Source organism: Mustela lutreola, chromosome 4 (genome assembly GCF_030435805.1).
Source record: "Mustela lutreola isolate mMusLut2 chromosome 4, mMusLut2.pri, whole genome shotgun sequence".
Classification (NCBI taxonomy): Eukaryota; Metazoa; Chordata; class Mammalia; order Carnivora; family Mustelidae; genus Mustela; species Mustela lutreola.
The window spans coordinates 158,175,167-158,186,044 of record NC_081293.1 but is presented as its reverse complement, the minus strand read 5'-3'; the positions used below and the strand labels follow the sequence as shown (position 1 = coordinate 158,186,044).

At 39.5% G+C, this 10,878-nt stretch overlaps 1 protein-coding gene across 2 annotated transcripts; it reads left to right on the top strand.

Annotated features, from left to right (window-relative positions):
• Positions 1–254: 254 nt before the first annotated feature.
• Positions 255–3,502, top strand: LSM5 (LSM5 homolog, U6 small nuclear RNA and mRNA degradation associated). 2 transcript variants are annotated; one of them, XM_059171515.1, is made up of 5 exons: positions 255–398; positions 1,723–1,818; positions 2,077–2,104; positions 2,760–2,832; positions 3,247–3,502. In XM_059171515.1, the coding sequence occupies exons 1-5, from the start codon at positions 353–355 to the stop codon at positions 3,277–3,279; spliced, it is 276 nt and encodes a 91-aa protein (XP_059027498.1). In that variant the 5' UTR covers positions 255–352; the 3' UTR covers positions 3,280–3,502. The 2 variants fall into 2 exon arrangements, with proteins under 2 accessions (XP_059027498.1, XP_059027497.1); XM_059171514.1 differs by lacking the exon at positions 255–398 and adding an exon at positions 454–1,302.
• The last annotated feature ends 7,376 nt before the right edge of the window (positions 3,503–10,878 follow it).

Genomic DNA, 10,878 nt, shown 5'->3' with positions numbered 1-10,878 from the left:
GTGAGATGCATCTTCATAGGGGGCAATAAGACGACTCAAAGGTCGCTGTGGTTTGCAAAACCTGGGTTACAGGAAGACTTTATTCACAAGGCAGGATATCTTTAACGTCTGTCGGAGCCTGGGGAAAGCGGGTAACTGCCGAGACTACACATTGTTCAGTGGACAGAAACTCTTCCCGGGAAAGAAGCGGCTGGGCGCGACTCCGCGGACTGGTTGGATCGCACGTTCGGTCTCAGATTGGTCGAGTCTGCCCAGGCTGCGGGAAAGGTGGGGCGGGGGCGTGGAGCGGAAGCGCGCTCTTTCAAACTCGCCGTGCAAACGTCGGTGCGGGCAGGTCACTTCCGGCGTAGCCATGGCGGCTAACGCTACCACTAACCCGTCGCAGCTGCTGCCTCTAGGTAATCGTGGGGTTGGGGACCGGGGTGTTCAAGTTAAGTTTGGGGGGCTAAGGGGCTGAGGCTGAAGTAGCCCTTAGCCGAGTGTTGGGGGAAATGTGTCGAGGAAGTGCTTTACCCTCCGCTGCTCGTCCCTGGGCTCCCAAGTCTCTGTGGTCCCGTGCCGCCCAAGCGTTTTCAGCGTGGTAGGGATCCTTGAGGCGGGTGCTTGTGACTCCCCAACCAAACGTCACCGGAAAGGTCCACACTTAGTAATGCGTCGTCAGCCTTCTCTGTTGTGGGCTTGCCTGTACCGTCATGGGTAGCGCACGCACTCCTCCACCTGACATTTAAACACCCCAGATAAGACCCTGTTGTATGGCTGGTTATTGAGAGAAGCACTGGCGCCTGGGATGAGCCTAAAAGAGATATCTGGAACCTGGTTTTGTTACTCAGCTTTTAATGAGCCTCTATGCTCTAGACACAATGGCTGGGCACTATTCGACAAATTTAAATCACACCCATTGTCTTCACATAGCACACAAACCATTGGAGGAGCTAGAGCACTGGACAAGTAAACGTCATGCCAAGTAATGCTAAGCCAGCTAAAGAGATGTTCAAACTGCTGTCAGAGCACAGAAATAGTGACAGGAAGAAATCTCTGGTGAAGACGGCTGTGCCTCGCAAATTTTTATCGATGAAGAGTTGATTGATTTATTAGAGGTGGCTGTGACTTAGAAGTTTTCATTCCTTCATTCCACAAACTCATTTTGAATGCTTGGTATATGCCAGGCATTGACCATTGAGGAAAACAATCATAGTCTCTGCTCTCATAGGACTAGACTCTGATGGTGGGGATTCCTATGTTAATTAGATAACCTAAAATAACATAAAATCATAAACCGTGGTAAACTTCAATAAAGGAGAGGTAAGTGGTATAAAGAAAATTTTCATTAATTATGCAACAGGGATATGTGCTATAAGATCTAAAGTTTTTTTTTTTTTTTTTTAAAGATTTTATTTATTTATTTGACAGCGAGAGATCACAAGTAGGCAGAGAGGCAGGCAGAGAGAGAGGAAGGGAAGCAGGCTCCCTGCTGAGCAGAGAGCCCGATGCGGGGCTCGATCCCAGGACCCCGAGATCATGACCCGAGCCGAAGGCAGCGGCTCAACCCACTGAGCCACCCAGGCACCCCAAGATCTAAAGTTTTTGAATGAATTCCTGGTTTATCTTTCACTGTATGCAAGTAACAAGTGCCAGTAGCACTCAAGTATTTGTTGAAATAGTGAATAGATAAAATAATCTTTTTCCTCCCCCCCTTTTCCTTTTTTTAAAAAAAATATATAGAGCTTGTGGACAAATGTATAGGATCAAGAATTCACATTGTGATGAAGAGTGATAAAGAAATTGTTGGCACACTTTTGGGATTTGATGACTTTGTCAGTATCCTTTTGAAAAGTGGTGGTGTGGGATTTCCTTGAGTATTTAAGAACAGAAGTAAGAATATCGACAGTTCGTACTTGCTGATTATTATAATAAAAATTTATTCTCAGCATGATAGTGTTCTAAGAGGTGTGTGTACTAAAAGAAGATAAAGTTCCTGCCAATTACAAGTGTTTTGTATTTGAGCCATTGTATTAAATATTGTAATTGAATAAAGGTAGAAGCCAGAGTAAATTTAACCTTGACAGCAAATTTCAGATATGGTACTGGAGGATGTCACTGAATTGTGAGTAGTATTAAAAATTAAAGAAATGGCGAGGGGGGGTATCTCTCTTTAAGTCAATTTTAGTATTAGTGAATTTAAAATGATTTATGAGAAAACATTGCCTGTTGGAAATACCTTAGAGATAGAAATTTTATCTACTAACTCTGGTAAAATTGGATCCTGCAGTTATTACCATGTAATTATTAATGAATTGTTAGGAAGTTAATGGAAACAGAGCTTTAACACAAAAGAAACTAAAAACAGCCAAGAATGTTTGGGCTCAGGCAAATCAAGGTACTGATAGTGAGAGCATTTAACTATAACATAAAATATAAATGATGGCTCCATTATATTAGTTATAAAGATCACAACCAGTGTCGGCTTTCAAAATTGGGTTGATTACAGATTGGTTTAATAGTAAACATTCCATTTCATGTTTGATCTCCTTGGCGAGTTTCAGCTTCTTTTGTGAAGATCGGCCCTAGTGGGTATGGATCTTAGGCCAGTCAGTTCACTATATTGCTTTTGGTCATCCAGTGGATGACCTTTGTCCCCTAAAACCACAGATAGAATTGCTTGACCTCACATTTATTTATATTCAAGAATAACTTTTTAGGGATTAGAATGTTGACTTTGACTTTCATTGTCTATCTTGATTCTATTTTATTTCTTTTAGTGAAATCACACCAGAAGGAAGAAGGATCACTAAATTAGATCAAATTTTGCTAAATGGAAATAATATAACAATGGTAAGACAGTGAAGCTGTTTTCGTTGTTATTGTTGTTTTAGACGTTAGCCCATTTTTTGTAAGGCAGGTATTACAGATTACTTGCCTCTACTAAATAAGTGTTCATGGCCCAGTGGCGTTTAAGTTGGGAAGAAGATGCTCTTGTGATCAAGGCTCTAAAGCTGAGCCGAAAATGATAGTAGGCTTGGAGATTAGTTTGCTTGGGCTTTTAAATCTTTTAGTTTGCCAAGAATTATTGTTTAGATTCTAAGTATTAATTGATGATGTTGGGAATTGTAAACAGAAGCAATGACCTAGAGAAAATGGGAACGTGAGGGAGGAGCAGAGAGGCACAGTGGCTTTGATGGATGAGGAGGGGTTTTTAGATGGTGTGGCTGGTGGTGTTACTAATAAGCTCTTTTTCCTTCTATGCAGCTGGTTCCTGGTGGAGAAGGTCCTGAAGTATGAATGGATTTCCTTGACTTAACTGTTTTGTGTTATAATGACAACAAGATAGAAATTTTTTTTTAACCTTTTAATGTTTGGATTCTGTAAAGCTAAGTTTCCCGTTAAAGGGAAAAGTTTTGAAGATGCATTGTAAATGCCCATTTTTGTAAGTTAATCATTATTATCTTGGAAAAAGAAGAACAGTTTGTTCTTTGAAGACTAAAATAAAAGTGTTTTTGGTTAACTGTCATTTTATTTTTTGTACTGCAATAACCAGTGTAACAAAGATTGTAGTTATTATTTTTTTATTTTAACATACAATATATTATTTGTTTCAGGAGTGCAGGTCTGTGAATCATCAGTCTTAAACAATTCACAGCACTCACCATAGCACATATCCTCCCCAATGCCCATCACCCAGACACCCTGTCCTTCCCATTCCTCTCCCCTCCAGCAACCCTCAGGCTGTTTTCCTGAAATTAAGAGTCTCTTATGGTTTGTCTCCCTCCCTGTCCCATCTTGTTTCATTTTTTTTCCTTTCCCCTGCAACCCGCCCTGCCTCTCAAATTCCTCATGTCAGAGAGATCATATGATAATTGTCTTTCTGTGATTGACTTATTTCACTTAGCATAATAACCTCTCGTTCCCTCCACATCATTGCAAATGGTGAGATTTTGGGGGTTTTATGGCTGCATAGTATTCCATTTGTGTGTGTTTGTGTGTGTATGTGTGTATCACATCTTCTTTATCCATTCATCTTTTGATGGACATCTAGGCTCTTTTCACAGTTTGGCTATTGTGGACATTGCTATAAACATTCGGGTGCACGTGTCTCTTCAGATCACTACATTTGTATCTTTAGGGTAATTACCCAGTATTGCAGTTGACTGGATCGTAGGGTAGATCTATTTTCAACACTTTGAGGAACCTCCATACTGTTTTCCAGAGCGGCTGCACCAGTTTCCATTCCCACCAATAATATAGGAGGATTCCTCTTCTGTGCATCCTCACCAACACCTGTTGTTTCCTGACTGGCTAATTTTAGCCTTTCTGACTGGTGTGAGGTGGTATCCCACAGTGATTTTGATTTGTAATTCCCTGATGGCGAGTGATGTAGAGCACTTTTTCATGTGTCTGTTGGCCATTTCGATGTATTTTTTTGCTGAAATGTCTGTTCATGTCTTCTGCCCATTTTTTTTTTTTTTTTTAGATTTTAATTAATTATTTGACAGAAAGACACAGTGAGGGAGGGAACACAAACAGGGGGAGTGGGAGAGGGAGAACAGGCTTCCCACAGAGCAGGGAGCTGATGTGGGGCTTGATCCCAGGACCTGGGATCATGACTTGAGCTGAAGGCAGACGCTTAACAACTGAGCCACCCAGTGCCCCCTGCCCATTTCTTGATCGGATTATTTGTTCCTTGGGTGTTGAGTTTGATAAGTTTTTTATAGATTTTGGCTACTAGCCCTTTGCAAATATCTTCTCCCATTCTATTGGTTGTCTCTTGGTTTCGTTGACTTTCCTTTGCTGTGCAAAAGCTTTGGATCTTGATGAAGTCCCAATAGTTCATTTTTGCCCTTGCTTCTGGTGATGTTTTTAGGAAGAAGTTGCTGTGGCTGAGATCAAAGAGCTTGCTGCCTGTTTTCTCCTCAAGGATTTTGATGGATTCCTGTCTCACATTGAGCTCTTTGATACATTTTGAGTCTATTTTTGTGTGTGGTGTAAGGAAATGGTCCAGTTTTATTCTTCTGCATGTGTCTAATTTTCCCAGCACCATTTGTTAAAGAGGCTGTCTTTTTTTCCATTGGACATTCTTTCCTGCTTTGTCAAAGATTAGTTGACCATAGAGTTGAGGGTCTATTTCTGGGCTCTCTCTTTTGTTCCCTTGATCTATGTGTCTATTTTTGTGCCAGTGCCATACTGTCTTGATGATTACAGCTTTGTAATAGAGCTTGAAGTCTGGAATTGTGATGCTGTCAACTTTGGTTTTCTTTTTCAACATTCCTCTGGCTTTTTGGGTTTTTTTTCTGGTTCAATATAAACTTTAGGATTATTTGTTCCATTTCTTTGGAAAAAAAAAATAACAAAAAACAAAACCCTGATGGTATTTTGATAGGGATTGCATTAAGTGTGTAGATTGCTTTAGGTAGCATAGACATTTTCACAATATTTGTTCTAATCCATGAGCATGAAATATTTTTCCATTTCTTTGTGTTTTCCTCACTTTCTTTCATGAGTACTTTTTAGTATTCTGAGTACAGATTCTTTGCCTCTGATTAGGTTTATTCCTAGGTATCTTATTGTTTTGGGTGTAATTGTAAATGGGATTGAATCCTTAGTTTCTCTTCTGTCTTGCTGTTGGTATATAGAAATGCAACTGATTTTATTTCTCCAAAAAGAGATTCTCTAGTATCTTCCATACTTTTTTCAAGCCCAGCTAGCACCTTGATAAGAGTCATTCTGAACTCTAGATCTGATATCTTACTAATGTCCATATTGGTTAGGTCCCTAGCCGTCAGGGGGGCTATCAAAAAAAGAACTCCCTCTTGTTCTTTCTTTCTTTTTTTTTTTTTTTGTTGAGGTGAGTTTTTCCCCCTTGTCATTTTATCCAGATAAAAATAGAGGAATGAGAGAGCAAAATACTAAAATGGTAGCAATGACCCCAGAAAAATATACCCTAACCAAATCTGAAGAGACCCAAAACCAGGAGAAGAAAGGAGGAGGGAAAAGATATATATCTCTATATCTATATAGATACATAGATACAGATAAATATATATGGTAAAGAGTGTGATCAGACTGGTGACTAGAACAAAGCCAGTTTTAGGATATACTTTGATCTGCTAGGAGAAACTATCCCAAAATTTTGAAGAAAGAAAAACCTATATGTATACAAGAAATTAGGTTAAATACAATGAAGGGGTAGAATATGACTTTAACAATGAACATTAAAGATTTTTTAAAAGGTACTGATAGGATAAAATAGTTAAAAAACGTTAAAATAGGAAAGTGGAAAAATTATAAAAAATAGAATAAGAAAAAATAAAATTAAAAAAATTTAACTTTGAAAGACTAAAGAATCATTGGAAAAAAGCCGTGAATTCCATATACTGTATTCCCATATTTCTGAGGTTTTACAGTTCTCATTGATCAGTGAACTTGGTCTTGGCTGGATGTTCTTGCCTATCTAATTAGGGAGAGAGGCCTGTTGTAGTGATTCTCAAATGTCTTTGCCCAAGGTGGAATTGCACCGACCTTGTCATGGGCCAGGCTAAGTAATCTATTCGGTTTTGCTCTTAGAAGCTTTTTTTCCTGTGAACGCTTTCCGTAGAGCTGTAGAGCTCTGGAGGAATGAAGATGGCGGCCCCCCAATCTCCAGCTGGTAGGAGCCTAGAGCTCGGGGCCCAACTCCTCAATGCACCCTCAGAGAAAAGCAGTCAATCACTCCTTTCTCCTTGGTCTCTGGCCGCACACTGTGCTCACCCAGCCTGTGACTGAGCATTTCTGTCTCTGGTGGTGTGGCCCGTTTGGAGTCTCCACACCTTGCAGACTCCCGGAGGAGGAAGGAGGGGATCTCCTTGCCATTTGTGGAGTCCCTACTCAAAGAGCAGTGGCCTGACTGTGCCTCAGATCCTGGTTTAAGGTAACTTCTGGCTGAGAGCCCCTCCTCGGCTCCGTCTCTGCACCCAGCTTCCCCACTCTGACACCTGGGGGCTCTGCCACACTCAGACACCCCTGCTCTTTCTGTGACCCCATGGGTCCTGAGATCACACTGTCCCTGCAAAGGCTCCACCCCCCATTTAGCTCCCGGACCCACGCCCCTCAGTGGAGCAGACTTCTAAAAGTTCTGATTTTGAGCTCCGCTGCTCCACCACGTGCTGGGAGCCGGCCCCTCCCCTGCATCTAACTTCCCATATGTCACCTCGGTTTCATTTCTCCTCACGTCCTACCTTCCAGAGTGTGGTCACTTTTCTGTTCCTAGAATTGTTGCTCTTCTATTCTATCTCCAGTTGAGTTTGTAGGTGTTTGGAATGGTTTGATAACTATCTAGCTGAACTCCTGGGACCTGATGATATTAGGTCTCCTACTCCTCCGCCATCTTGCTTCTCGAGATTGTAGTTATTTTGTTACTTGCTTTCCTATAATTTTATGCCCATTTGCTTCCTCATTTTCCTGAGCATTGGATTCACAAAAATTGTTCTAAACAAAATGACCAACTTTGACTTTAAACAGTTGCATTAAAAAAATCCAAAACTGTTACTTAAAAAATTCAGTTTAAACTCTGGTGCCTTGAAATGAAGATTTTTCTAATGAATTCAAGTTCCATTAACTCCAGTTAAAGTCAAGCAAACTTCCAGTTATAAATAAGTCTTGGAGATGAAAAGTACAGCATAGGGAATATAGCATATAATATTGTGATGACATATGGTGACAGACAGTAACTACACATATCGTGGTGAGCATAGTATAATATATAACATTTTTGAACCACTAAGGTATACACCTGAAACTAATAACATATATTGACTGTACTTCAATAATAAAAAAAGGCAAAGTATATGGGAAATATACATAGATTGTAGAAATGGAGATAAGTAAAAAAGGAAATATTCATTACACTTTGCTGTGTAGCCTCTTAGACTTTCTCAGTATACTCAATACATATTATTTTTACAAAAACATGCTCATCCAGAATATACTGTTTTCTAGCCCCATTTATGACCTTAAAAAATTTAATTGATGCACATCTTTCCATGTCAAATATTTCAATAATATTTGTGTTTGCATCATATTTCATTAAATGGTATACCATAATTTAGCCTATTTTTACTACTGGCCACAGTAATCTAACTCTTTTTATGTTTTTATTTTTCTTAGAAGAAATTGATAATGTGCGGTTAAAGGGTACAGTAATGTTGCCAACAAATAGTTTCTATCATCCTGTACTTTATCAGCAGTTTTTCATGGTATTCTTCTTCTTCTTCTTCTTCTTTTTTTTTTTTTTTTCCCATAGTGCTCTTTACATACTTTCCAGCATTGGCTATGTCCTGCCTTCTCCTCGCCTTGCTACTGTGATAGGCAAAACCTGGTATGTTTAAAGTTTTCTTTTGTACTCATTTGTATTTTATGAATTACTTATATGAGGCTTTGCCATTGAGATGCTTGTCTTTTTCTTACAAATTTGTAAGAATTGTTAAGAGGTTACTCTTAGTCGTGTATTTTGCAGATAATTTTCCCAATTTATAGTTTGCCTTTTATTGGTACCTTTTTTTGACATAAATAATGTATTTTTATGTAGTCATATGTTGATCTCATCCCTTAGGATTTTTGTTATTGGTACACATGAATTAGAAAGACCTTCTTTGGTATGATTATATTTTTTGGTGATTTATATATATATATTTGGTATCTTTTAAATCTTGGATTCATCTTCAATTTTAGGGTTTCCATAACAAAAAGGATACAGCTTTCTTTTTTCTTTATTTTTTAATCCAACTTTATTTTCCAAAAAACAAAGCACTGCTTTGTGGTTTTGTTTTGTTTTGTTTCGTGGTAAATACTCCTACTGTGGCTGATTTCAAGCTGCCAATGGTTTAACAGCTAGCTTGCAAGCTTCCCCAAAGATACAAGGGTTGGTTCTTGGGAGCTTCTAGGAGCCTATTTTGTTCCTTGCTCCCCCAACTTCTGATTCTTGCTAGAGAATATTTTCCTCCTGTTATTTCTTTCTCTTTGGAAGGTGATCAAATATAATAGTGCCCTCTTTTCACTTTTTTACTTATTACCCAATGGGAAATGGGTGGTCATATTCAGCTCTTAATTTTTTCCCTAGGAGTTAGCTACAAGGAGCTCATTTTCTTAACTTCAACATGCTAGGAGTTTTAGAGAAGCCTGACTTCACTTAGGGAGGCATACAATTAGAATTACCTGTTGCAAGATGGATGAGTCTCCTGGGGTTCTTACTTATAGATAAGTGGTATCTCTTAATCTAGTCTTTAACAGTAATAAAGAAGATAGTATGACTCCCATCTGCTTCTGCTTTTGTCTTATGCTGCAGTTTGTTTAGAATGGGTACTACTGTAAATAAGCGTCTCTTGACCTTGACACCATTGACATTTTTGTCTGGATAATGCTTAGTTGTATGGACCATCCTGTGCATTGAAGGATATTTAGCAGCATCCCTGGCCTTTACCCACTAGATGCCAATAGCATCCTTTCTCTTCTTCCCCAGTTGTGACCAAAATGGCTCCAGATGTTACCAAATGTCATCTGAGGGCAAAATAATCACGCATGGTTGAAAATCACTGTCCTAAACAATAGGGATAGTAGTTATTGGACCCTTCAAAATTCCCAAATGTTTGGTGCATAGGTGAGGAGTACTGTATCTAGACAATAAATAAAAATTGAGAAAAAAATGCTGTGATTGAGTATTCCAGTGGGATAAAATGGATGGTTTGAAGCTGAAATGATCTTGTATTAGGTGCTGACCACAAGGATTTTCACTTTGGCACGTTGCTGGCGAGTGGCTATTTCCCCACAGGTATTGTTTCCTCTCTGGAGGCAGGGCTGCATGTGCTGGGCCCTAAAGTGGTGGTGAGGCCTCAGCAAAAATGAGAGCAGCAAAGGCAGAAGGTTTGCTGGCACTGATGACTTGTGTGAGTGTTTCCTCAAATTTTGGTTTGAAAAACTATCAGAATCACTCAGAGACTAGCAAAGAACACTGTGATCCAGGCTTGTTGAAGGGCCTTGGGCCTTTGTATTTTCATAGTGTTCCCAAGTTCCCCTAATCATTCAAATCCTCACCAAAGCTTGAACCCCACTGTCTTAGAATATAGACTGCTGCAGGGATAGTTTTTAAAGTGGGTCTGATTGAAACATGGTTTGATGATAGAGATGAAAATCTGTATATGTTAGTGAATGCAACAGTTTTTGCTGCATTTAAACTGCAAGGCAGCTAAGTTCCTTGTGTATTATGGAGTACTAGTAGTTTACATTGTTAGTGCCAGGCCTTGGTAGGCAATGATTCACCTGCAGCCTCCAATGCCAGACTTTGGTCTGGACCAAGGAGGAATTTGTCCATAGGCAGGAGTAATGCTGTTCTTCCCCATACATCTCATAACCTTGAGTTTTGATGATTGCCAGGTTTCTCCATGGTAAAGTTACAATTTCCTCCATTTTTACTAAATGTTTTGTGTGGTGATTATCCAAGACCTTGCAAATATCCTGTTAGTCATCCCACTTTAACCCACCAGTTTTTGTATTCATCAATGTTTCTTACTGAAATTAATTAGTTATTATTACTTAATAAGTAGATCATGTATTAGAAGGCAAGGTTAGCAGTCAGACTCACAGGGAGAAGACAGGAAACTACTTGAAGGCGGTTGTTTCCAAGTATCAAAAACATACTAAGGACTAAATATTGAAACTTTTTTTTTTTTTTTAAAGATTTATTTATTTATTTATTTGACAGTCAGAGATCACAAGTAGGCAGAGAGGCAGGCAGAGAGAGAGAGAGAGAGAGGAGGAAGCAGGCTCTGCAGAGAGAGAGCCCGATGCGGGGCTTGATCGCAGAACCCTGGGATCATGACCTGAGCCGAAGGCAGAGGCTTTAACCCACTGAGC

Bases quoted from the DNA above. Each gene is read 5' to 3' on its own strand.
- LSM5 (XM_059171515.1), top strand. From the start codon at position 353: ATGGCGGCTAACGCTACCACTAACCCGTCGCAGCTGCTGCCTCTAG. The intron at 399-1,722 runs GTAATCGTGGGG...AAAAATATATAG, and splicing joins GTCGCAGCTGCTGCCTCTAG to AGCTTGTGGACAAATGTATA. The intron at 2,833-3,246 runs GTAAGACAGTGA...CCTTCTATGCAG, and splicing joins ATGGAAATAATATAACAATG to CTGGTTCCTGGTGGAGAAGG.